The sequence below is a fragment of the Chiloscyllium punctatum genome, chromosome 33, assembly GCF_047496795.1.
Source record: "Chiloscyllium punctatum isolate Juve2018m chromosome 33, sChiPun1.3, whole genome shotgun sequence".
Taxonomy (NCBI): domain Eukaryota; kingdom Metazoa; phylum Chordata; class Chondrichthyes; order Orectolobiformes; family Hemiscylliidae; genus Chiloscyllium; species Chiloscyllium punctatum.
The window spans coordinates 28,790,452-28,817,539 of record NC_092771.1 but is presented as its reverse complement, the minus strand read 5'-3'; the positions used below and the strand labels follow the sequence as shown (position 1 = coordinate 28,817,539).

General features: G+C 42.3%; 1 protein-coding gene across 1 annotated transcript in view; it reads left to right on the top strand.

The window, feature by feature from the left end:
- LOC140458518 (fibrillin-1-like) overlaps positions 1-27,088 on the top strand; it is a 574,711-nt gene that overhangs the window by 236,557 nt on the left and 311,066 nt on the right. Inside the window, exons 13-16 of the mRNA XM_072553247.1 lie at positions 5,636-5,761; positions 6,011-6,133; positions 16,213-16,335; positions 21,338-21,490. Coding sequence (XP_072409348.1) covers positions 5,636-5,761; positions 6,011-6,133; positions 16,213-16,335; positions 21,338-21,490 — 525 coding nt within the window. The remainder of the gene's footprint in view (positions 1-5,635; positions 5,762-6,010; positions 6,134-16,212; positions 16,336-21,337; positions 21,491-27,088) is intronic.

Genomic DNA, 27,088 nt, shown 5'->3' with positions numbered 1-27,088 from the left:
GACCAAAGGGGTATCCATGGGCACATGCTTGCATCAGCACTCCCTCTTTGTATGCATTTCCAGGTTAAGATATCTCACCTAACTCAAGTTAAAAGGAAAATCACAACCTTGGAGTAAACCAGAGGTCACTGGCAGGACAGAGCATTGAAAGGGATAGAAGCAGTCAAGGACGCGAAAAGAAATGGACATTCTGTGATTATGAAATGTGAAAGTCGAACCCTGTTATAGAGATGTACAGCACAGAATTAAATTCTTCAGTCTGTCTCTTTGTTGGCTACATAGAACAGTCCATCTTCCGTAATTACACCGGCACCACTCCCAACGTCTTCCTCTGCTACATTGATGACTGCATTGGCGCCACCTTGTGCTCCCGCGAGGAGGTTGAGCAGTTCATCAACTTCACCAACACATTCCACCCTGACCTTAAATTTACCTGGACCATCTCTGACACCACCCTCCCCTTCCTGGACCTCTCCATCTCCATTAATGATGACTGACTTAACACCAACATTTTTTACGAACCCACCGACTCCCACAGCTACCTGGATTACACCTTCTCCCACCCAACCTCCTGCAAACATACCATCCCGTATTCCCAATTCCTCTGCCTCCGCCGTATCTGCTCCCAGGAGGACTAGTTCCACCACAGAACACACCAGATGGCCTCCTTCTTTAGAGACCGCAATTTCCCTACCCACGTGGTTAAAGATGCCCTCCAACGTGTCTCGTCCACATTCTGCACCTCCGCCCTCAGACCCCACCCCTCCAACCGTAACAAGGACAGAACGCCCCTGGTGCTCACCTTCCATTCTACCAACCTTCGCATAAACCAAATCATCCTCCAAACAGACCCCACCACCAAGGATATATTTCCCTCTCCACCCTTTCCGCCTTCCACAAAGACCGTTCCCTCCGTGACTACCTGGTCAGGTCCATGCTCCCCCTACACACAGCCTCCCGTCCTGGCACCTTCCCCTGCCAAAGCAGGAATTGCAAAACCTGCACAACACTTCCTCCCTCACCTCCATCCAAGGCCCGAAAGGAGCCTTTCACATCCATCACCAATATCATTTATTGTATCTGTTGCTCCTCTACATTGGCGAGACTGGATGCCTCCTTGCAGAGCGCTTTAGGGAACAGATCTTGGACACCCGCACCAGTCGACCACACCACCCTGTGGCCCAACATTTCAACTCCCCCTCCCACTCTGCCGAAGACATGGAGGTCCTAGGCCTCCTTCACTGCCACTCCCTCACCACCTGACGCCTGGAGGAAGAACGCCTCATCTTCTGCCTCGGAACACTTCAACCCCAGGGCATCAATGTGGACTTCAACAGTTTCCTCATTTCCCCTTCCCCCCACCTCACCCTAGTTCCAAACTTCCAGCTCAGCACTGTCCCCATGACTTGTCCTATCTGCCTATCTTCTTTTTCATCTATCCACTCCACCCTCCTCCCTGACGTATCACCTCCATCCCCTCCCCCATTCACCTATTGTACTCTATGCTACTTTCTCCCCACACCCACCCTCCTCTCATTTATCTCTCCACCCTTCAGGCACTCTGCTTGTATTCCTGATGAAGGGCTTTTGCCCGAAACGTCAATTTTACTGTTCCTCGGATGCTGCCTGAACTGCTGTACATTTCCAGCACCTCTAATCCAGAATCTGGTTTCCAGCATCTGCAGTCATTGTTTTTACCAAACTGCAGAGCTAGGCTGAGCAATGGCAATTGCCGTTTAATGCAGAAAAGTGTGAGGTGATTCACTTTGGAAGGAGTAACAGGAATACAGAGTATTCGGCCAATGGTAAGTTTCTTGGTAATGTGGAGGAGCAGAGAGATCTCGGTGTCCATGTACATAGATTCCTGAAAGTTGCCACCCAGGTTGATAGGATTGTTCAGAAGGCGTATGGTGTGTTAGCGTTTGTTGGTAGAGGGATTGAGTTTCAGAGCCATTAAGTCATGGCTGTACAAAATTCTGGTGTGTGCCCACTTGGAGTATTGAGAACATATCTGGTTGCCGCATTATAGGAAGAACGTGGAAGCATTGGAAAGGGTGCAAAGGGGATTTACCAGGATGTTGCCTGGTATGGAGGCAAGGTCTTATTCAGAAAGGCTGAGGCACTTTGAGGCTGTTTTCATTCGAGAGAAGAAGGTTGAGACAATTACTTAATTGAAATATACAAGATGATCAGAGGATTAGATAGGGTGGACAGTGAAAGCCTTTTTCAGTGATGGTGATGGCTAGCACGAGGGGCATAACTTTAAATTGAGGGGTGATAGATATAGGACAGATGTCAGAGGGAGTTTCTTCACTCAGAGTATTAGGGGCGTGGAACACCTTGCCTGCAACAGTCATAGACTTGCCAACTTTAAGGACATTTAAATGGTCATTGGGTAAACATGTGGATGATAATGGAATAGTGTAGGTTAGACGGGCTTCAGATTGATTTCACAGGGCCTGTACTATGCTGTAATGTTCTAATTTCTAAAACTTGATAAGCCTTGAGGCAAGAAAAGGGGCTGCTGAAATACTTGACAGAAATTGCGATTTTCCAGAAACTTTAAGATTCAGCCAAAAGTCTCTGACATTTGAAGGAAGTCACTATTGTAGAAGTTTATGAATGATAATGACATCTAAATGGAAAAGCAGCAAATTTAATAGGCAAGCTGACTAGAATGATAACTTTTCTACTCAAAAGTAATCTAATTTTTAATAGATAAATACTTAGTAATGCTGTCACATTATTAAGGAGTCTTGATGAGGATTTGGACACGCATAGTGAAATGGCAAATGGAATATAATATAGAAAAGGTTTAGGTTATCTGCTTTGGTAAGAGCTGCAGATGTGCAGCATATTTCTTAAATAGTAAATGTTTGGGAAGTGTAGATATACGAAGGGGCCTTGATGACCTTGTCAGTAAGTCTAATATGTAGGTTGCAGATTGCTTTTAGGAAGACTAATGAAATATTGGACTTTTTTGCAAGAGGATTTGAGTACAGGAATAGTGAAGTGTTGCTTCAAATGCATAAGATCTTGGTTAGACCATACCTAGAGTACTGTGTACAGATTTGATTCCCTTTTAGAAAACTATTATTGCCGTAGACAGAGTGTAATGAAGGTGCCGCAGACTTGTTCTTGGGATGCTTGATCTGTCCTTTGAAGGGAGATTGGGCAAACTGGACCTTCATTCTCTAAAGTTTCAAAGAATGAAAACGTATCTCGATGAAACCTATAAAACATTTGAAGTGGTAGATGGAATAGGTGTTGCTAAAATGTTTCCACACAATTTAAAAATAAGGGGGATGCCACTTAGGTCCAAGATGAGGAGAAATGTTGGTACTCAGAGTTTTGTGAACCTTTGGAGTTCTCTACTGGCACTGTGGTAGTTCAGTCTTTGAGTATGTTTAAGGTAGAGATGGATAATACTTCTGATGACCAGTGGGATACAGAGTTAGGCTGAGTAAAAGGCATTGAAGTGTTCAATCTTATTGAATGTCAGGGCAGGTTCAAGAGGCTGAACAACCTATTCCTGTTCCTTGATTCCTATATTGTATTTATAATATTCAGTTAGCAGCCTCGTAATTGTACTTGATGCTTTCAAAAACTTGAGCACAATACTTCCTCGCAACCACTGGTGATTACAATGAAATGACACTGCCAATTGCTCAAAATGATGAAGGAGCAACACTCTAAAAGCTCGTGCTTCCAAATAAACCTGTTGATTTATAAACTGTTGTGTGATTTTTAACTTTGTCTCCCCCAGTCCAATAGCGACTCCTCCACACCATGGCTTTTAAATTTGTAATTGTACCCAGCCTCCACCATTTCCTCTGGCAGCTCATTCCATCCACATACCATCCTCTGTGTGAAAAAATTACCCCTTAAGTCCCTTTTAAATTTTTCCCCTCTCACCCTAAACCTATGCCCTCTAGTTCTGAACTCCCCCACCCCAGGGAAAAGACCTTGTCTATTTACCCTATCCATGCCCCTCACGATTTTATAAACCTCTGAGGGGTGTAAGGTCACCCCTCAGCCTCCGAAGCTCCAGAGGAAACAGCCCAGCCTATTAGGCCTCTCCTTGTAGCTCAAATCTTACAACCTTGAACATTTCTGTCACCTTGACTTTCTTCCACATGCTGTCATTCCAGGCCCTATACCTTCTCAAAACATAGCAGATAACATCAAATTCCTCATCTCTGCTATATCTAGCCTTCCAACCTGCTGCTTTCTTCAAGGGCCAGTTCACACATGTATAACACAGGACATAATGCACAAACAAACACAACTTCTTGAAAATCCATCCCTTTATGCAAGGTGGTAATTTTAAATCACAGAGGAGATCAGCCACAACCTGTGTTTATTCCACACTGTGGTTGTCATGCCAAGCTTATGTCTTGGCAAATAATCAAGCCCAGGTACTTAAATTTGGTTGCCTAATTCATTCATAGTGTCATTGCATCTTAGTTGGTCCAGAAAGGAGCAATGCAGGTATATGGACTGCTTGCCATACATCTTTAGCCCATTATTTTTAAGGGCATTTTGCCATCAACTTTCTCTTTCCAGTAGCTCTTCCACACTTTTGTGATGACTGTCACAATATATACATACAGTATGTGCCAGGGTGGGTCTGATTTCAGTACCAACTCAAGGATGATCAACAGTAGCGGGCTGAAAACTGAGCCTTGGTGGACGCTAACTTTTAGCTCAGACTTTTGGCTTGACTTAGACATGCTACTCTGGTAATTGCCTCTCTCTCTCTCTCTCTCTCTCTCAGGCATGCTCAGATCTTTCTCCTTGGTAAACAATCCAACACTTTTTTAAAAATCCATATCAAGGAAGGACAGATATAAGTCCCTTTGTCCCTTATACTATCTCTTGAACAATTGGTGAAAGGTGAAATGGCAGTGTGATCCTTCCAGGCATGAAGCTGAACTGCCTATTACTGGCGTCCATGACTGTTCTTAGGCAAGAGTCCATTATATGTTCCCACCCCTTGAAGACGTAATACATCAATTTCACCACATTCTTGAACATCTCCCTTCTGTTAAAAAAACTAATACCCAGGATAATTTCTTTTGGTTGATCTGGCAAACCTTTCCCTGACCTTGACTACAGATAACTCAGGGTTTCTGTTTCCATGTTGCCAAGGACTTTCCAGCCCTCCATTGGGATCCTATCCGGTCCTTGAACCTTTCTATACTTCACTCAGCTCACAGCCACTCTAATGTATTTATTTTACAATGTCAGCTATAGCAGGACAATTCTTTGCTCAGTTGATCTGTTGTCCCAATTTTCTAAATCGGTACTCTTTGTTCAGCTGGTCTTCAAATTAAGAGAGCCTTTTTTTATTGCTTCTGTACTTGTGAAATTGCACTCTGCATTATCTTTGATCTGTCTTATATGGTTCAAATCTTCATCAGCTCTTTTTCTTTTTCACGATCCTGGACACCTCATTGTGGCCACCTTTGGACTCAATTCTTTTGTTGCCTCAGCCTTGAACCTTCATTGCAGGAGTTTTGGTCATCATCTTCTCCATTTCATATTTGGTCTGATCCATCTTGAAATAAGAAATTAACTTTTTTCAAAGCAATAAAATAATTATTTAATGTCAGTGGATTCTGTTGTTTTTCAGATATTGACGAATGTGTTCAGAATGGTCAAATCTGTAAATATGGACGTTGTGTGAATACAGAAGGCAGTTTCCAGTGTATTTGTAATGCTGGGTTTCAGCTGACACCAGATGGTAAAAATTGCATGGGTACGTAGAACATTTGAACACAATAAAATCATATCAATGAACATTTGCTTGTGAACTTTAAGTTTTTTTCTTCTGTTAATATTGTCTGCATTTTTAAAACTTGTCTTTATAAATTTATAAATTAAGACATTTTTGTTCAATTATCTATTAAACTGTTGTCCATTGGCAATGTTTAGATAAAAATAAATGCTGAGGTATAAAATGGGTTTTGATATTAATGCAATTTATTACTGTAAAATTCTATTTCAGACCAGGATGAATGTTCCCAGAAAAACATGTGTATGAATGGAATGTGCATCAATGAAGATGGCAGCTTCAAGTGCATCTGCAAACCTGGCTTTGAGTTAGCTTCTCATGGACGCGTATGCATTGGTAAGTTTATTATTAGAAATTAGCTGCATTTTAAAAAGTCTTTGGACATATAATAGTTACAGCTGGGAAAGAGGCCATTATGCCCTGTGCCAGTTAATATCCATTTAGCTCATTGAGTCCACATTGTCTGCCTGCAACACAATCCAATTAGTCTGATTTCCATTCTCTATCCCTGAAACCTTCAAATGGATTCCCTTCAAATGCTCATACAATTTCTGTTTGAAATAATGTCATTTCTTCTTGCTATCTCATACAGAAGTTATCACTTGCTGCGTAAAAACAAAATTATACCATCTGCATGATCGGGACATCTGCTCTCTAGAACTGTGCCATTATGTCTACATTGTTTTTCTCTATCTTCTGCTAAGATGCCTCACTTCACACCTCTCTACGTTAAATTCCGTCTGCCACATGTCAGCCAACTCTATTGACTACCTTTGTTCTTTTGTAGTCAGTTGCAATCATCTTCACTTATCTGCAGTTCTGATCTTGTTAGGTACTGATGACATTAACTAAAAAAAAGTAAGCAAAAAGAATCCAAGCAAATGGTCAACAGAACACAGCATATAGTTTCACATTTTACAATAAAGCACAATTTTTTATATTTAGAATAAACAAAACAGATAATCATAGCAAGGTATGTTATAACTTTGCATGTTATAACTTTGCATACTCACCACATCACCCCATTCCACCAATTTCCCCGTTATGTAACCACCAAAGTGCCCAGAGGGAAGTGACCCATTGTTTTTTAAAATAGGTGGCGGAATTTGAACAATCTGCAGTCCTAGTCCTGAATATTGGGGAATACCTCATAGAGTCATAGAGACATACAGCACAGAAAGAGACCCTTCGGTCCTACTCGTACATGCTGACCAGATATCCCAACCCAGTCTAGTCCCACCTGCCAGCACCTGGCCCATATCCCTCCAAACCCTTCCTATTCATATAGCCAGATGCCTTTTAACTGTTGCAATTGTACTAGCCTCCACCACTTCCTCTGGCAGCCCATTCCACACACGCACCACCCAACGCATGAAAAAGTTGTCCCTTAGGTCTCTTTTATATCTTTTATATCTTTCCCCTCTCTCCCTTTACCCTCTAGTTCTGGATTTCCCCAGCCGAGGGAAAAGACTTTGTCTATTTACCCTATCCATGCCCCTCATGATTTTATAAACCTCTATAAGGTCACCCCTCAGCCTCCGATGTTCCAGGGAAAACAGCCCCAGACTATTCAGCCTCTCTCTGTAGGTCAAATCTATCTACCTGTGACTCCACTTTCAAGGAGCTATGAACCTGCACTCCAAGGTCTCTTTGATCAGCAACACTCCCTAGGACCTTACCATTAAGTGTATAAGTCCTGCTAAGGTTTGCTTTCCCAAAATGCAGCACCTCGCATTTATCTAAATTAAACTCCATCTGCCACTCAGCCCATTGGCCCATCTGATCAAGATCCCATTGTAATCTGAGGTAACCTTCTTCACTGTCCGCTACACCTCCAATTTTGCTGTCATCAGCAAACTTACTAACTATACCTCTTAAGCTCGCATCCAAATTATTTATATAAATGACAAAAAGTTGTGGACCCAGCACCAATCCTTGTGGAGCTCCACTGGTCACAGGCCTCCAGTCTGAAAAACAACCCTCCTCCACCACCCTCTGTCTTCTACCTTTAAGCCAGTTTTGTATCCAAATGACTAGTTCTCCCTATATTCCATGAAATCTAACCTTCCTAACCAGTCTCCTGTGGGGAACCTTGTCGAACACCTTCCTCACGTCTTTATATATCACATCTATCTCTCTGCTCTCATCAATCTCTTTGTTGCTTCTTCAAAATGCTCAATCAAGTTTGTGAGACATGATTTCCCACGCACAAAGCCATGTTGACTATCCCGAATCAGTCTTTGCCTTTCCAAATACATGTACATCCTGTCCCTCAGGATTCTCTCCAACAACTTGCCCACCACTGAGGTCAGGCTCACTGGTCTGTGGTTCCCTGGCTTGTGCTTATCACCTTTCTCAAATAGTGGCACCCCTGTGTATCTTTGTTCTCAAAAGTAGCATTTAACACAATTTTCTCTTTAGAGTAGGAAATTGCCACCCTGACTTTGTCTGGCTCAGACCCACAACAAAATGGCTGATTTTTAACTGCCCTCTGAAATGGCCTAGAAAACGATTCAGTTATCTCAACCACTAGAAAGAAAAGAAAGGAACGAAACCAAACAAAACATCCTCGCATTGATGAAGCCATCAAATATGATAGCAGCAAACACAGCTCTATTCAAGTTCTCCATTGCTAACGTTTTTTGGGTGGGGGGGGGGGGGGGAGTAGTGGAGGTGCTAATGCCTAAATTGGAGAGCTGTCTCACAGATCAAGCAACAGCCTGACATACTTATACTCATGGAATAATAACTTTTAGAACCAGTAGTACAGCACAGTAGTATACAGTCGGATGGGACCTGTTTTCGGAATCTTCAATGTTGACTCCAGAACTTATGAGGTCTTGTGGCATCAGGTTAAACATGGGCAAGGAAACCTCCTGCTGATTACTGTGTCTTAACCCACCCCTCAGCTGATGAATCAGTGCTTCTTCATATTAAACAACACTTTGAGGAAGGATTGGTCGGCATGGACAAGTTAGACCAATGCTGTACAGCTATATGACTTTATGACTGAGTGTGATATGAGCAGAAAATGTAGCCTGGGTTGGGGACTTCACTGCCCATCATTGAAAGTGGCTCAGCAATATCCCTACTAAATGAGCTAGCTGCTCGACTGTATCTGTGGCAGGTGGTGAGGGAAACAATAGGAGGGAAAAGTATATTTGCCCTTATTCTCACCAGTCTGTCTGCCAGAGTATCTGACCGTGACAGTATTTGTAAGAATGATCACCAAACAGTCATTGTGGAGACAATGTCTCATCTTCATACTAAGAATATCCACCGTTGTGTGGTGTGGCACTAGCAATGTACTAAATAAGATAGACATCAAATCGATCGAGCAACTTGAGACTGGTCACCCTTGAGGCACTGTGGGCCATCATCACAGCCAATTTGTACTCCAATACAATTTGTAACTTTGTGGCCTGGCCAATGCTCCAATCTACCATTACCATCAACCCTGGTTCAATGGAGAGTGCAGGAGGTCATGCCAGGAACGGCACCAGACATGCCAAAAGATGAGGTGTCAAGCTGGTGAAGCTACAAAGCAGGACTAATTATGTGCCAACAGCCTAATCAGCAAGTGATAAAAGAGCTAAATGATTCCACAACCAATGGATCAGATCTGAGCTCTGCATACCTGCCACATTCAGTTGTGAATGGTGGACAACTCACTGAAGGGGGTTTCTCCTCAAACATCCCCATCTCAATAAGTCAGTGCATCAGTTTAAAAAATAAGGGCTGAAGTATTCACAATGATCTTCAGCATGAAGTGCTCAGTGGCTAATATATCTCAGTCTCCTCCAGAGGTCTCAAGCATCATAGGTAGAATTCTTCAGCCAATTTGATTCACTCCACGTGGTATAACAAATATTTGGAGGCTGCAAGTGCAAAGGCTATAGGCCCTGACAGGATTCTGGCAGTAATATTAAAGACTTGTACTCCACAACTTCCCATGCCGTAGCCACTGTTCCAGTACAGCTGCAATACTGGCATCTACTGAATTATGGATTGATTATATACTGTCTGTAGGTAGCTGCAGCCTGTCTAGATTCTGCAACATGTTTATTAGCACAGTCACTTTGGTCAAGGCTTGCCTTGGTTTCTCAGCATGCTTCAGTTATTGTCCAATCTTTGTAAATCCATCATAAGTTCATCATTTTGAACAGACAGTCCAGCCATAGTCCTATACTTAAAAAAAAAGTACAAATCCAACCCTGACAATTACTGTCCTACCCGTCTACTCTCAATCATCAGTGAAGTGATGGAAAGTTCCGTCACAAGTGCTATCAAGTAGCACTTGCTCAGCGAATTTCAGCTGGGCCAGTCAGCTACTGACATCATTACAACATTAGTCTAAGCATGGTCAAAGGAGCTGAATTCCACAGGTGAAGTCACATCAAGGCTGCATTTGACTCAGTCTGGCATCAAGGGGTCTTAGCAAAACTGGAGTCAATGGGAATCAGATTATCACTATGATAATTGGAGTCATACGCGGCACAAAGGACTGTGGTTGTTGGAGGTCAGTCACCTCAGCACCTCAGGTTAGTGTCTTTGACTCAGCCATCTTCAGATGTTTCCATCAATGATCTTCCCTCAGTTATTAAGTCAAAGTGGGAATGTTCACTGATGTCTACACAAATGATCAGTACATATTTGTGACTCCATAGATACTGAAGCAGCCTGTGTCCAAATGCAGCAAGACCTTGATCGTGTCTGGGTTTGGAGTTGACAAGTTGCTGAGGCACTACATTTTAAACCCAGAAATATTACCATATAGAAGGACAAGAGCAGTAGATCCATGGGAACCTCACTTCAGGCTTCCCTCCCAGCCACACACCATGTTCAAACTTCAAGAATAACTATGATGATGTACAATTAATGGGCGGTCAGACAAGTATGGACCAAACATCATAGCTTGATTGCTGGCAAGGTACAATATTAATACAGTGGTCAAGGAACCAATGTTGCCTCTTCTGCTGAATTCACTGTCTCTCTGATGCCTTAGTAAGCTGCACACATGCCTTCCTTTGGACCAAGGACATGGAGATCGTGGAAATCTCAACCCCGGAGACCTATCATCCACCTGCAACCCTCATGCCTGATTAACTTCTTCTCCTAGCCCCTAATCATGCCTCTGAAATTGATATTAAATTCCTCTTGAAGTATGCATTCCACTGTTTAGGCACTTCCAAGAGTTGGCCTCGACAGTCATATTGAGGTGTTTTTGTTCAATCTGAGTTAGCATACAAACTCAACGCACTTTGCAATTTGACACATGGTACCTTGGAAAAAGTCTTGCTTGAAGCCAGTCTGCATTATATATCAATGCCTCTGCACCAGCAATGATACTCCAAGTAAAGTTAAAGAAGCATTCTATGTTAATTTCAGCAAGACCATCAAAGTAATGCCACAGCAAGCAAGCAAGCTCATCATCCTTGCTGATTTCATATTCGTGTCCAGGCAAATGTGAGGTGATGCATTTTGGGAAGTCTAATTCTAGAGCGAATTATACCGTAAACGGAAGAGCCTTGGGAAAAGTTGATGAGCAGAGAGATCTGGGAGTTCAGGTCCATTGTACCCTGAAGGTTGCTGCACAGGTGGATAGAGTGGTCAAGAAGGTATATGGTATGCTTCCCTTCATCGGACAGGGTATTGAGTATAAGAGTTGGCAAGTCATGTTAAAATTGTACACGACGTTGATTCGGCTGTATTTAGAGTACTGTGTACAGTTCTGGTTGCGACCTTACCAATAGGATGTGGACGCTTTGGAGAGGGTGCAGAGAAGGTTTACGAGGATGTTGCCTGGCATGGAAGGTGCTAGTTATGAAAAGAGGTTGAGTAGGTTAGGTTTGTTTTCATTAGAGAAAAGGAGATTAGGGGGGACCTGATTGAGGTCTACAAAATCATGAAGGGTATAGACAGGGTAGATAGAGATAAGCTTTTTCCCAGGGTGAAGGATTCAATAACGAGAGATCACGCTTTCAAGGTGAGAGATGAAAAGTGTAAGGGGATACACACTGCAAGTACTTTACACAGAGAGCAGTAGGTGCCTGGAAAGCATTGCCAGCAGAGGTGGTAGAGGCAGGCACGGTAGATTCAATTAATGATGCGTCTGGACAGATGCAGGAGTAGGTGGGGAGCAGAGGGATACAGATGCTTAGGAATTGGACGACAGGTTTAGACAGTAGATTTGGATTGGCTCAGGCTTGGAGGGCTGAAGGGTCTGTTCCTGGGCTGTAAATTTTCTTTGTCCTTTGTTCTTATGTTGATGCAGGCTATCACACATGGAGGGCAATGTAGTGTCATTGTGATTGGTCAATTAAACTGCAATAGCAGCTTCTCTCAAAGTGTAGCATTAACATGGACGCACCCTAGATTTAAACATTTTTGATCTGAAACAAATAAAAGCAGAAGTTGTTGGAGAAACACAGCAGGTCAGGCAGCATCTGTGGAGTGTATGCCATCACCATCACTGAAGTAGTATTAGACAAACTAATGAACAGAATATTACTTAAATGGAGAAAAAAATCAAAAAGGTGCAACACAAAGGGACATGGTGATATTTGTTTAAAAACAACAAAAAAAGCCAGCACACTGATGCAGCAGGTAGTCAGGAGAACTAATGGAATGTTGGCACTTATTTCAAGGGTTTTGGAATCTAAGAATAGGGAAGTCTTATTGCAACTGCACAAGGTGCTGCTGAGAACATATCTGAAGCATTATGAGCAGTTTTGATCCCCTTATTTAAGGAAAGACATCATTTCATTGGAGGCCTTTATTGTTAAGGGCATTGAGTCAGGACGTCATGTCGCAGCCTTATAAAACTTTGGCTAGGCCTCGCTTAGAGTATTGTATTCAGTTGTGGGCACCACATTACGGGAAGCATGTGGAGGCTTTGGAGAGGGTGCAGAAGAGCTTTACCAGGATGCTGCCTGGATTAGAGGGTAGGAGCTATGAGGAGGGGCTGGACAAACTAAGGTTGTTTTCTCTGGAGCATTGGAGGCTGAGGGGACTCCTGATAGGTCATAAAAATCTGAGAGGCATCGATAACATTGGTGGTCAGAATCTTTTTCCCAGAGTTGAAATGTCTTAATACTAGAGGACATGCATTTAAGTTGAGAGGAGGAAAGTTCAAAGGAGATGTGAGGGGCAAGTTTTTGACACAGAGTGGTAGGTGTCTGGAACACACTGCCAAAAGTGGTGGTGGAGGTAGTTACGATAGTGGCATTTAAGGGGGTTTTAGAAGTGCACATGAATAAGTAAAGAATGGCGTGATATGGACCCTGGGCAGGCAGTAGGGATTAGTTTAATTTGATGTCATGTTTGTCACAACATTGTGGGCTGAAGGACCTATTCCTGTGCTGTACCATCCTATGTTCTACATAGATTCTATATATCTGATAGACAAAGTAATCACCAGGTAGAAAAAAAATCAAATAACATCAAAGCACTTGCTGAAGATCATCAAAGTGAAATGAAGAACTAATGGTGAGTGAACAAGGGTTCAGAAACTGCCACAAAGCAAGACCTGAAGGCTGTCTGTCAAGTTCTGTGATCTAGGTAAAAACAATAACTGCAGATGCTGGAAACCAGATTCTGGATTCGTGGTGCTGGAAGAGCATAGCAGTTCAGGCAGCATCCGAGGAGCAGTAAAATCGACGTTTCGGGCAAAAGCCCTTCATCAGGAATAAAGGCAGAGAGCCTGAAGGGTGGAGAGATAAGCTAGAGGAGGGTGGGAGTGGGGAGAAAGTAGCATAGAGTATAATGGGTGAGTGGGGGAGGGGATGGAGGTGATAGGTCAGGGAGGAGGGTGGAGTGGATAGGTGGAAAAGAAGATAGGCAGGTAGGACAAGTCATGGGGACAGTGCTGAGCTGGAAGTTTGGAACTGGGGTGAGGTGGGGGAAGGGGAAATGAGGAAACTGCTGAAGTCCACATTGATGCCCTGGGGTTGCACGGAGGCAGGCACTGAGGAAGCAAATGTGGCTGTGGTAGCGAGTTTGTTTCAGGACATGGTTGAAGAGCTTCAGGGCAGAGGAAATGACCTGGGAGTTGCAATGGGAGAGGGACTCCCTGAGATTCTTGTCGAGAGAGGAGGAAAACTTCTTCAAGGCAGGCATCCTTGCAAGAGGATTCGCAGTAGGGTTAAAATCAACGCGGTAAAAACAATGTTCTGTGATCTGCCTATGGCTCCAAACCAACCACAACACCTATCCTCTCAGTAGATGACAATCAGCTCCAAACAATGATATTTAGTTTTGTTTGGCGGAACACTTTAATTATCCCCTGAACCAGTGATCCACAGGGAGTGATGACACTATTGAATCAATTCTGCTGCATCAAGTGCTGGATGAATCAGTAAGTCAGTAAGAACAAAAAGCAACTTGACAGCATTCCACCTGAAGTATTCAAGTGTAAAGGAACTCGCCATGGTTATGAAACTTCTCTGCTTAATCTGGAATCAGGCATTGTGGTACAAGTTTACAGTGAAATTTCCATACTCACCTATAAAAAACAAAAGGAGGGAATCAAGTCCATCTTTGACAATTATTGTGGCATTTTACTTCTCTTCATAGCAGAAAATAAGCTTGTAGGTTTATCACTCACTTTACAGATTTGATATGCCCAGAATGACATTGTGTAGTTTTTCTTGTACACAAAGAACAGTCACTATGATCTTTGCAGTTTATCACACTTAGGATTGGTTCTGCAAACAGAAGAAGGACATCTGCTTTGTGTTTATTGACCTCATGACGACCTTTGGAAAGTACTATGCAGAAATAACTAATCTGAAAGGGTAATCAGGACCATATCATTTCATAACTGCGTGATGGGCAGAGTGATGCCTTATTAGATGTCTTTCCTGACAACACTAGCACCAGAAAAGGCTCTGTAATGGCTCTAGTTTTGTTTGTCATCTTTTTCCCAATGCTCTTGTATTTATTTAAAGATCCTGATGTTGGCGTACACTTTCAGTGTAATTGGCAACCTTTTAAATTTTCACAGGCTTGCACAAAGGTTATAACAGTTACAAAGTGAACTCTTGTTTGCCATGATTGTTGTGATAACACATTCCATGGATGGCAAACTATTTGTTGGCTGCTTTACCCAACTACAACCTTGCAATGATTCTGAAAACGACAGAGGTCTTGTACCAACCTTCCCCTGGCCACAAACTCTGAGACCCCATTTGTCTCAATCAACTAAATACCATCAACTCAATACAGGAGATTCTGCTTTTTTAGGAGTATTCTCTCCAAAAATACCACATTGTGGACTAATGAAACTGCCCATTGCCTGGCAAAAGCAAGCTGCTCATTTAGCTGGCTAACCCACAGGCTTTGAAAAGAGTATGAAGTTGTTTCAAGTCTACCAAACATTGGTTCTCAAAACATCTTTTTTATGGCTGTAAGATGTAGACAACCTACCAGTGTCTGAAAGTACATTCCACTTTTGTTCCTAAGGATCGATGGTTCCAAACCATCAAATGGCAGGACAGAACTCCTAACGCCAAATTTCATGGAAAATACCACCCATCTGACAACAAGAATATGTACATTTGACCCCTTTTTGGCTGCTTTCCATCTCATGAATTGACAGATTGCGCTGCTGTGGTTAACTCTGTATTGAACATCACCTAGTCTGACTCAGGCACTCCATTCTGTCATGGCTCCCTTACACATTTGCTGCAGAGCAAGATCGTTAGCTAAGAAAATGCAGGAACATTTAAGTTAGACCCCACCAAATAGGAGAATAAAGCAACCCTAGGAAGATTCAAATAGAGGAATTGCTACTATCAAATGATCTCCATATTTGGAAACAAAATCAAGTCATGGTTGAGCAAGTGTACCGCCAACAAAATAATTGACTTCATCCACCCCTCCAGAAGTGACTTCATATGTAACATTTGCAATTGAAACTGAAGGTCAGTATTGGATTTAACATTACATATGAGACAGCACCAATTAGACAAGTGAATATTTTGTCCCTTTGCTGAATGCAAATCTGTCGAATGATGATAGATTCCTTAAAATTCATTTTATATGTAAAATACCTTTTCACATACATATGTCTGTACATGTCATATCCTTCCTTAGGACAATGAGTGACATATGTCATTTGTGGAAACCTATTCAAATATTAGTGTCAAAACTAGATTTCTACTTGCTGAATTTTGTGTAGACTAATTGTAAACTAATCTTTAAGGAAATGTTGCTGTGCACTAGGCTACAGAATTAGAAGAAGGCCTACAGATTGTACTAGTAATGACTTCTCAAGTACAGACATCGTGTAACATTCAAGATGCAATAAATCACGATTTACCCTTAACCAAGATTCGCTTAAGCTTATTTAGTGCAATGCATTTTCAATTATTTTTATGTTATCCTAATGAGTGTATGTTCTGCTTTTATAATAGACATTGATGAGTGCCACACACCAGGAATTTGTATGAATGGGCGGTGTGTGAACACAGATGGCTCCTACAGGTGCGAATGTCCTCCTGGCCTAGCTATTGGACTTGATGGACGAGTCTGTGTTGGTAAGAAAATCAATTGAAATATATGCAATAAACAAGGTTTTGAAAAGCATGTATAAAGTATTTTAAAAACCATTGAAAATATTTTGTATTGTTCAAAGTCACTTTACGTAAGCATAGAGGAAGCTGAAATGTTCCTTCATCAAATTATTTCAAATTTTAACTTGTGTGCTTCCAATTTCCTTTCAAGGAGTTAACCATTAGTCTCATTCTGTAGAACCAAAACTGGTTTTCCTCCTAAAGTAATTTCATTTGATGCATGTGACATCAAATATAAGGTAGTATTAATAATACAATGTTATTAACTATAGTTAATAAATTGGTTATTAAATACAGTCATAGAATTACATAGCATAAAGCAGACCCTTGTGTCAACTAGTCTTGGCCAATCAGATATTAAACATAGAACATAGAACAATACAGCATTGTTCAGGTCCCTCGGCTGACCTTTTATCCTACTTTAAGACCAAACTAACCTACATACCCTACATTTTATGATCATCCATGTGCCTATCCAACAATTGCTTAAATGTACCTCATGTATCTGACTGTAGTACCACTGCTGGCAGTGTATTCCACGCACCCACCACTCTCTGTGTAAAGAACCGACCTCTGACAACTCCTCTAAACCTTCCTCCAATCACCTTAAAATAATGACCCCTCATGATAGCCATTTTCGCCATGGAAAAAAGTCTCTGGCTATCCATTCTATCTATGCCTCTCATCATTTTGTACACCTTTATCAAGTCACCTCTCATCCTTCTTTGCTCCAATGAGAAAAGCCCTAGCTCCCTCAATCTTTCTTCACAAGATAAACCCTCCAGGCAGCAGCCTGGTAAATCTCCTCTGCATCCTCTCTAAAGCTTCCACATCCTTTCTGTAATGAATCGAATGCAATGTTCCAAGTGTGGTCTAACCAGGGCTTTTTAGAGTGTAGCATAACCTCAAAGCTCTTCAACTCAGTCCCCCTGCTAATGAAAGCCAATACACCACATGCCTTCTTAACAACCCTATCAACTTTATTGTAAACTGATCTAGTCCCATTTGATAGCACTTGGTCCATATCCCTCTAAACACCTTTCTATTCATGTACCCAGATGCCTTTTAACTGTTGTAATTGTACCTGCCTCCACCACCACCTCTGGCAGCTCATTCCATACAAGCACCGCCCTCTGCATGGAAAAAGTTGTTGCTCAGGTCCCTTCCTAATCTTTCCCCTCTCACCTTAAACCTCTGCCCTCTAGTTTTGGATTCCTCTAACCTGGGAAAAAGACTTTAGTTATTCATCCTATCCATGCACATCCTGATTTCATAAACTTCTGCAAGGTCACCCCCTCGCCTCCAATGCTCCAGAGAAAAAAAACCCAGCCTATTCAGTCCATCCTAATAGCTCAAACACTCCAATCCCAGCATATCCTTTCCCCTCCCATGTGGTTGAAGATGCCCTCCAATGCATCTCATCCATATCCCGCACCTCTGCCTCAAACCCCACCTCTCCAACCACAACAAAGACAGAAATCCCCCTCACCTTCCACCCACCAACCTCTGCATAAACCGCGTCATCTGCCAACATTTCCGCAATCTACAAACGGACTCCACCACCAGGAATATATTTCCCTCCCCACCCCTTTCTGCTTTCCGCAAAGCCTGTTCCCTCCGTGACTACTTGGTCAGGTCCACACTCTCCAACAACCCACCCTCCCTTCCTGGCACCTTCCCCTGCCACCGCAGGAATTACAAAACCTGCGCCCACACCTCCCCGCTCAACTCCATCCAAGGTCGCAAAGGAGCCTTCCACATCCATCAGAGTTTCACTTGCACATCCACAAATGTCATTTATTGTATCCGTTGCTCCCGATGCGGTCTCCTTTACATTTGGGAGACTGGACGCTTTCTCACAGAGCACTTTAGGGAACATCTCTGGGACACCTTCACCAAATCAACCCCACCACCCTGTGGCTGAACATTTCAACTCCCCCTCCCACTCTGCTGAGGATATGCAGGTCCTGGGCCTCCTCCATCGCCACTCCCTGACTGCCCGATGAATGCAGGAAGAATGCCTCATCTTCTGCCTCGGAACACTTCAACCCCTGGGCATCAATGTGGATTTCTCATTTCCCCACACCCCCGCCTTACCCCAGTCCCAGCCTTCCAGCTCATTACCGTCCTCATGACCTGTGCTACCTGCCAATCTTTCTTCCCACCTATCCGCTCCACCTTCCTCGCCGACCTATCACCTTCATTCCCACCTCCATCCATCTATTGTATTCTTAGCTACCTTCTCCCCAGCTCCACCCTCCCTCCCATTTATCTCTCCATCCCGGAGGCTTACTGCCTCATTCCTGATTAAAGGCTTTTGCCCAAAACATCGATTTTCCTGCTCCTCGGATGCTGCCTGATTAGATTAGATTAGATTACTTACAGTGTGGAAACAGGCCCTTCAGCCCAACAAGTCCACACCGCCCCGCCGAAGCGCAACCCACCCATACCCCTACATCTACCCCTTACCTAACACTACGGGCAATTTAGCATGGCCAATTCACCTGACCTGCACATCTTTGGACTGTGGGAGGAAACCGGAGCACCCGGAGGAAACCCACGCAGACACGGGGAGAACGTGCAAACTCCACACAGTCAATCGCCTGACGCGAGAATTGAACCCGGGTCTCTGGTGCTGTGAGGCAGCAGTGCTAACCACTGTGCCACCGTACCGCCGATCTGCTGTCCTTGTCCAGCACCACTTTAATCTTGAGTCTGATCTCCAGCATCTGCAGTCCTCACTTTTGCTTGTAGTTGTTTGCACGTCAGTGATGCAGGTCTTTTCATGGGCTCAATTTTCTTAGTCATTGTGGACACCAACTCAAAATGGCCAGACATGCGTTGAGTTCATTTGTCAAACAGAGAGATGAGAGAGAAACTGCATACCTTTTGCAACACATAGACTCTCAAAAGTGTTGGTCACAGATAACGAATCATTGTTTACCAGCAGGAACTTGAGTATTTCCTAAAGGTGAATGGTATTTGTCATATAAGAACAGCATTATCCATTATCCAATGGTTTAACAGAAAGAGCAGTCCAAACTCTAAAGGCAGGTTTAAGAAACAACCTACAGCTTCACTAGTCCTGGTTCCTATAGGACCACCCCTCATGCAACTACCAAGATTGCTCCAGCCAAGTTGCTAAATGGGAGAAGACACTGCACCAGGTTAAACCAGATCTTCCTGGACCTGGGGGTGGGGTGAAGTGGTATCAGGAATGCAAGTGCCAGACAGGTGACTTCACTAAGCGAGAGAGGTGGTTTACTTCAGTTGATGAAGTTTGGTGTCAGAACCACAGGAATGGCCCTGTATGGGTATGATGCATGGTCAATGCATGATCAGGTCCAATGATGCATAACGTTTGGGTAAGTGTGATGGTCCTGAACAAATATGTGGACCATATGAAAGCTGCAAACAGTGTGAAGGCAAAACATGTCCGGCTCCTCAATGGACTTTGCAACTGTTCCAGAACCCATGGGTTCCTCTCCATCAACTGTTGAGGATAACTTGGAATTTAAGGTGGACACGGCAGTTGTTGTCACCTCGATGCCATTGCAGCCTAAAGAGGAGAATACATTTCTTCTGAGATGATCCGGGTGCAAGAGACAAGCTACTGTATATTACAAGCCACCTGTATCAGAGGCCAAGTTGGAGGAACCTGACCCAGTGTTAAAACACCCTAGGAGGATCTACAATAAAAAAAAAGGCCTATGTCCTCAGACTCAGGGGAAGAGATGTAGTGATTGTAACAAGGTCAGCCAGATGGACCTCATAGAATATGAGTTTTGGATTGGGGCTGTTAATCTGTTCCAATCAGGAAGCCTTGGCGGGCAGAAATAAACAGAAATGTCTTAGAGTGGTCGGAAGGTGGGAGGGATGTGGGCTTGCTGGGTCTGTATTGTATGCACTGTTTTTTCTGTAACTGGATTGGCTTTTTATGTACAAACGTCATTGTCGCTGTCTCATCATATATGAAACTGGGATTTGAGGTTTGTCCTCATCTCTCTGTAAACTGGTTGAACGGTAGCGTTTGGGGCCTGGCTTTGCTGCTCCTCTCCCTTGTAAAATTGCTGTAGTATACAGCTGTAAATGTTAATTGTTTTTTGTAAACTGTGTTTTGTAATTTGTTTAATAAAATAAAAAATAACAGGAATGTCCTGCACACACACAACATGGGTGCTGGGGTGAAAATAAGCACTACCGCAGTTAGGTAGTGGGGGTGTAAAAAAAGAAAAAAAAATAAACAGGGGGAATGTCAGAGGTTCTGTTCACTCTGACAACTGGCACTTAGGGAGCTAGATCAATGTCAAAGGCTCTCCACATTTAAAAGCCTCTTGGGCTGGAGATCTAGCTGCTGATGTTGCCCAGATTAACGTCTTGTTCCATTACTGCCATTGCTTTTTTAAACAGCACTAGTTTATTTTTCTGATAAAGGATGAAATATCACCTGAAATATCTCAACTTTACCTCCACTGATGCGGACTGACCTATTCAGTGTTAACTATTTTCCACTTTTACATATGTGACAATTGTTCATTCTCTGGGGCCAAAATCCATCTGTATGAATCTTCAGTATTTCTACATCATGCATGTACCCCAATCCCAATGTTTCTAAGACATTGGAATACAAGCCATTTAATTCTGAGATTACAACTGCCAGGATTTAGTTGTGAGCAGGAAACCTGCCCTGCCTCACTTCTGATGACAGCACAATGCCATTGGGAATCTCAGTTCCCAGTAATGCTTGTCTTGCCTTCATTGAAGGCTTGAAAATCTCATTTGTGTCTGAATCAGAATTTCTATCAGGACTTTTGAAACTATAATCTTTCCTTTCTATATTCAAGCATTCCTTCCTAATTTTATTTTGTCTTAATTTCTCCAGTTTTTTTTTGAATGTGTTTTACTCTGTGTTATAACTTTGCTGTCACTAAATTATTACTTATATGTTGTTTATGTTGATAAACAGATACTCATATGAGAAGCACCTGCTATGGTGGTTACAAGAGAGGCCAGTGTGATCGCCCATTACCAGGAGCCTTCACCAAATCTCACTGTTGTTGTGCCAATACTGATCACGCCTTTGGAGAGCCTTGTCAACCTTGTCCAGCAATAAATTCTGGTGAGTACTTTGCTGCGTATAACTGCTGGAAAATAAACCATGTTAATTTATTATCTTGTTCAGCAATTGCTAAGACAAAATAAAGAAGTCTGGAAAGAATTTAAAAATACAAATGAAAGAAAAACAGCTGTCACATAATGATTTACAAAGGATTCATTATTATCGCTTACTTATTCAGCAAGCGCATGTAGTTGCATTTTAAAATGACAGAAAAACACATTTCTGCTCAATGCATTTCAGCATTACCAATCAGGTGTTATTAAATTTAAAGTAAGTAGAACATTGATGTCATTATAGCAGGGGAAACAACATGAATCACACCATAAATACATAATCCAGTTCTTAAAATATATTGTTCTGGACCCTGAACAAAAAGAGCAAAAGTAATATCTTTGTCTTGTCTTGGCATTTACACTAATTAATTGTGTCGCTCAGGAATGCACATCAACAAAAATAACTTTGTGCATAAATGTTTTAAAACCTCATGAAGTCATAATTCTTATTGCCTCATTGTGCAAGATCATGAAACATTTTGATGATCAAGTACTAAGATCTGAATTCAATCTCTAGCAGTGGTAGAACTGTTCTGAAATACCCTCTGCATACCTGTTTATATTTAAGTAACTGCAGATCCTCTCCCATATTGGTATCTGTCCTAAGGAGTACTTACTTAGGACATCCAAAAGACACATCTTGTAAAAAGAAACTTTCATTTTATATTCCCACTTCAGGAGAACCAACAGCCAAACACTTGTCTCCTAATTTACATACCCAACAGTAACATTCTTCAAGCGCTAGGTAGAAACTGAGCAGTCAAATCTGGCAAGTAGTTTCATGTATAATGGCTCCATTATTTGTGACTTTCTTTCATAATAGGAGATTTGCTGTATTATGTAATGTTATACAGTTAGAGGATTCATTGAAAAATTGATTAAAACTTGAAAAAAATTGTGTCAAAATCATCTGTAGTTAATGTTCTTTGTTATAAACGCTGCCTGTATGGGTGCATTATTTTATGTCGTAATATTTTGTAAGTCATTAGCTTTTTTAAGAAAAAATAATTGTTTGACAACAGTGTTGTGTTCATGTCACCATTCTTCACTTGAGTTCAGTGCCCTTTTTAGTGTTTGTCCAATGCAAATGACTGCTATTTTAAATGTGTTAGAATTCAATTAGATTTAAATAGTTTTAACTATATATCACACAGTTTGGTGCAGATTTGTTCAACAGTGCACTGAAAGTAGCACACAGAAGCTGTGGATCTTGGATGGCAATCTCTCAAACAGTATCATAGGTCACTTGTCACTTTCTTGGTCTTTACTGTCAGCTTCACAGGAAGTTATTTGCTCTCAGCTCATTATACAACAACTGATGGATTGTTATAAGGGACTTTGTGTAACTTTGAAAGGTTACAAACAGTTAAGAACAGGAGTAGGCCATTCAGCTTTTGGAGCCTGCTCTGCCATTCAATACAATTATGGCTGGTCTGATTGTAATCTCAAATCCACATTCTTTCATAGTCCATTAACCTTTCATCACCTTGCTTAACTAGAACTTATCTGCTTTTACTGTAAGGAATATTCAAGGAATCTGATTTGACTTGTATTGTTCCAAAAGGTAACTTTATTTAAACAGAATTCAAGATCACATTCTTATATCTTTCAGCCCATAAAGTGCGCACTGTTCTCATCTCATTTCCTTCCACTTGGCTCATAGGTTATAACAAAGTTGCCAATGCAAGTTTGCATCTGAACTGTTTGGTAAGAGCACTGGAGATTTATACCATTCCTGACCTGGAAGAAGTGTTTCCCCCAAGAGGTGGGAACAATGTGCAGGCATGACTGGGATATGAACCCAGGATTGCCTGTCTAGTAGGCAGGCACTTTAACCAACTAAGCAAATGCGCCACTCCACACTCTTATATTGAGCTCTATTTCATTAAAGGCAAGTAACATGAAACTCATCCCTATAGATTTCTAGTTCTCTAAATTTGTACAACCAATTCAAACCCAATTAACTCTTAATTAATATATTCATCACCTGCTCTCTCATTCCATTATGTCTCAGGCATTCCTTCAGAACCTGATAAAATGATAAGAGATTCTCATTTTTATTTTTCTTTATAAATAAATGACAGCATAACATGTTTGGCTTTGCATTTTAAATTTCCAAGTGTCCTTTGGCCAGTATGTCCAACATTTTCTTAGAACTTGCTGCTTTCCTTGTACACAATCAGACAGCTGACTGCTTCTATCCACCCATTTCAGTTTAGAGATCTCTACAATCTGTTTTAATACTGCAATATCAATTCCCGTACATTCTGTTTGATTTTGTTATCCAAAAGTGACTTGTAATCAATATGGCACTCAGTGAGTATTGCTGCTAAATCACTTTTTGAATTTCTTCCAAGAAAGCAAAAAAAAAGCCATATTTCACCATGATGTGGAGATGCTGGTGTTAGACTGGAGTGGACAAAGTTAAAAATCACACAACACCAGGCTATAGTCCAACAGGTTTACTTCGAAGTACAGGCTTTCAGAGCACTGCCCCTTCATCAGGTAGCTAGTGGGGCAGGATCATAGAACACAGATTTATAATAAAAGGTCAAAGTGTCATACAACTGATGCGATGTATTGAACAAACCTAGATTGCTGTTAAGTCTTTAATCACTTAGAATAAGTTGCAGGTTTCAATTGATTAATATGTAAATCCCAGAGCATTTTGCAAGTCACATTCCCGAGATAACTTAAGGTTTTATTAAAAAAATGACATCTCAGCTCAGACAATGCATTAAAGGTGTGAGTTTAGAGTCTGTCTGTATTCCAACCTTGAGTCAGTCTGGTTCTATTTCCAAAGTGGGAATTTATAAAATGTCACATGGACTGACAGCCTACCAATTGTGTGACTTTTGAACAAAATAGAATGTATCTGCAAATGCAACTTCACCCCTTAGACTTATATATGTGTGTGCATGCGTGTAAGGGAGAGAGAGAGAGAGTGTAAGAGTGTGTATATGGGTGGAGAGAGTGGGAGAGATTGTGTGTGCGCGCGTATGTGCATGCTTGGTAGAGTGTGTGCACGAATGTGAAGGAATATATGCCTGTGAGACAATGTGCGCGTGAGTGTGGGTGTACGTCTGAGAGAGAGGATCTGCGTGAGTGTGTGAGAGTGTATAGTGTGGTGGGGTCACCTGTAGTGTGACATGAACCCAAGATCCCAGTTGAGGTCATTCTCATGGGTACCGAACTTGGCTGTCAGCCTCTGCTCGACGACTGTGATATTGAGTATCCCAAAGTCAGCCTTGGAGGACGGACACACGAAAATCCAAGGCCGAATGTTCTTGACCACGGAAGTTCCCCAACTGGGAGAGAATATCCCCGTCTGGCAATTGTTATGCAGTGTCAATTCATTTGTTGTCATAGCGTCTGCTTGGTCTCGCCAATCTACCATGCCTCGGGGCATCCTTACCTGCGGCGTATGTGATACACATTGGCCGAGTTATATGAGTATCTGCTGCACACATGGTGAGTGGTGTCCCCACGTGTAATGCTAGTATCCATGTTTACACTCTGATTGCTATGTCAGGGTTGTATGGTGTTTTGACTAATGTTGTCCTGAGGCTGGGCAATTTGCTGCAAAGAATGATCTCTTTAAAGTATGTCAGTTGTTGGCGGAGGTTTTGCTAGAGCTCTATGGGAGGATTTAAACTAGATTGGCAGGGGGTTGGGAACCCGGGGCTGCAGATCTGATGATGGAGTCGGTAGTAAACAGCCAGATACAGTGTGAAGAGAGTCTGTGTGGAGGAATACGCACTTGATAAGGCAAAGATGTTGTCAGTGGGATGGGTTGAACTGTGTCTATTTTAATGCAAGAAATCTCAGGAATAAGGGTAATGAACTTAGAGCATGGATCAGTATTTGGAATGATAATGTTGTGGCCATTACAGAGACTTGGATATCACAGGGGCAGGAATGGTTGTTGGATGTTCCAGGTTTTAGATGTTTCAAAAGCAATAGGGGTGGAGGTAAAAGAGGTGGAAGAGTGGCATTGCTAATCAGGGATAGTATTACAGTTGCAGAAAGGGAGGTAGTCAAGGACAGTTTGTCTACAGAGTCAATATGGGTGGAAGTCAGAAACAGGAAAGGAACAGTCACTTTATTGGGAATTTTCTATAGACACACCCCTCTAGCAACTGAGGCATGGAGGAGCAGATTGGGAGGCAGATTTTGGAAAGGTGCAGAAGTAACAGAGTTGTTGTCACAGGTGACTTTACCTTCCCTAATATTGATTGGAACCTCCTCAGTTCAAATATTTTGGATTTAACAGTTTTTGTCAGGTGTGTCCAGCAACAGTTTCTGACATGATATGTCGATAGGCCTACTCGAGTGGAGGCCATATTGGATTTGGTGCTTTTCAACGAATCAGGACAGGTGCAGGATCGCTCAGTGGAAGAGCATTTCGGTGATAGTGATGACAACTCCCTGACCTTTACTATAGTTCGTGGAGAGGGATAGGAGCAGATGGTATGGGAAAGTATTTAATTGGGGGAGGGGAATTACAATGCTATTAGGCAGGAGCTGGTGCACCCCGATTGGGAACAGATGTTCTCAGGGAAATGAACAACAGAAATGTGGAGATTGTTTAGGGAGCACTTTTCTGCGAGTGTTGGACATGTTTGTCCCATGGAGGCAAGGAACGAATGGTAAGTTGAAAGAAGCTTGGGTGACAAGGGATGTAGAACGTCTAGTCAAGAGGAAGAAGGAAGTTTACTTGAGGTTGAGGAGGCAAAGATCCGTCAAGGCTCCAGAGAGTTACAGGGTAGCCAGGAAGGAACTGAAGAATGGACTTAAAAGAGCTAGACGTGGGCATGAGAAAGCTTTAACAGGTAGGATTAAGAAAAACCCTAAGGCATTCTACACTTGTGTGAGGATGGCCAGAGTGAGGGTCAGGCTGATCAGAGATAGTGGAGAGAACTTGTGCCTGGAGTCGGAGGAAGCAGGAGGGGTCCTTAATGAATACTTTGCTTCAGTATTCATTACTGAGAGGGACCTTGATGTTTCTGAGGACGGCGTGAAACAGACAGATATGCTTTAAAGGTTGATGTTAAGAAGGAGGATGTGCTGAAAATTTTGAAAATCATAAGGATAGATACATCCCCTGGGCCAGATGGGATATACCCGAGGTTTCTATGCGACGCAAGGGAAGAAATTGCTGCACCTTGGCCAATCATCTTTGTGTCCTCACTGTCCACTGGAATAGTGCCAGATGATTGGAGAGTGGCAAATGTTATTCTCTTGTTGAAGAAAGGAAATAGGGATAACCCTAGGAATTATAGACCAGTCAGTCTCACGTCAGTGATGGGTAAAGTATTGGAGAGGATTTTGAGAGACAGAATTTATGAGTACTTGGAAAACCATAGTTTCATTAGAGATAGTCTGCATAGCTTTGTGAGGGGCAGATCATGTCTCAGAAACCTTACTGAATTCTTTGAGGATGTGACAAAACATATTGATGAAGGTAGAACAGTGAATGTGGTGTACATGGATTTTAGCAAGGTGTTTGTTAAGGTTCCCCATGGTAGGCTCATTCAGAAAGTAA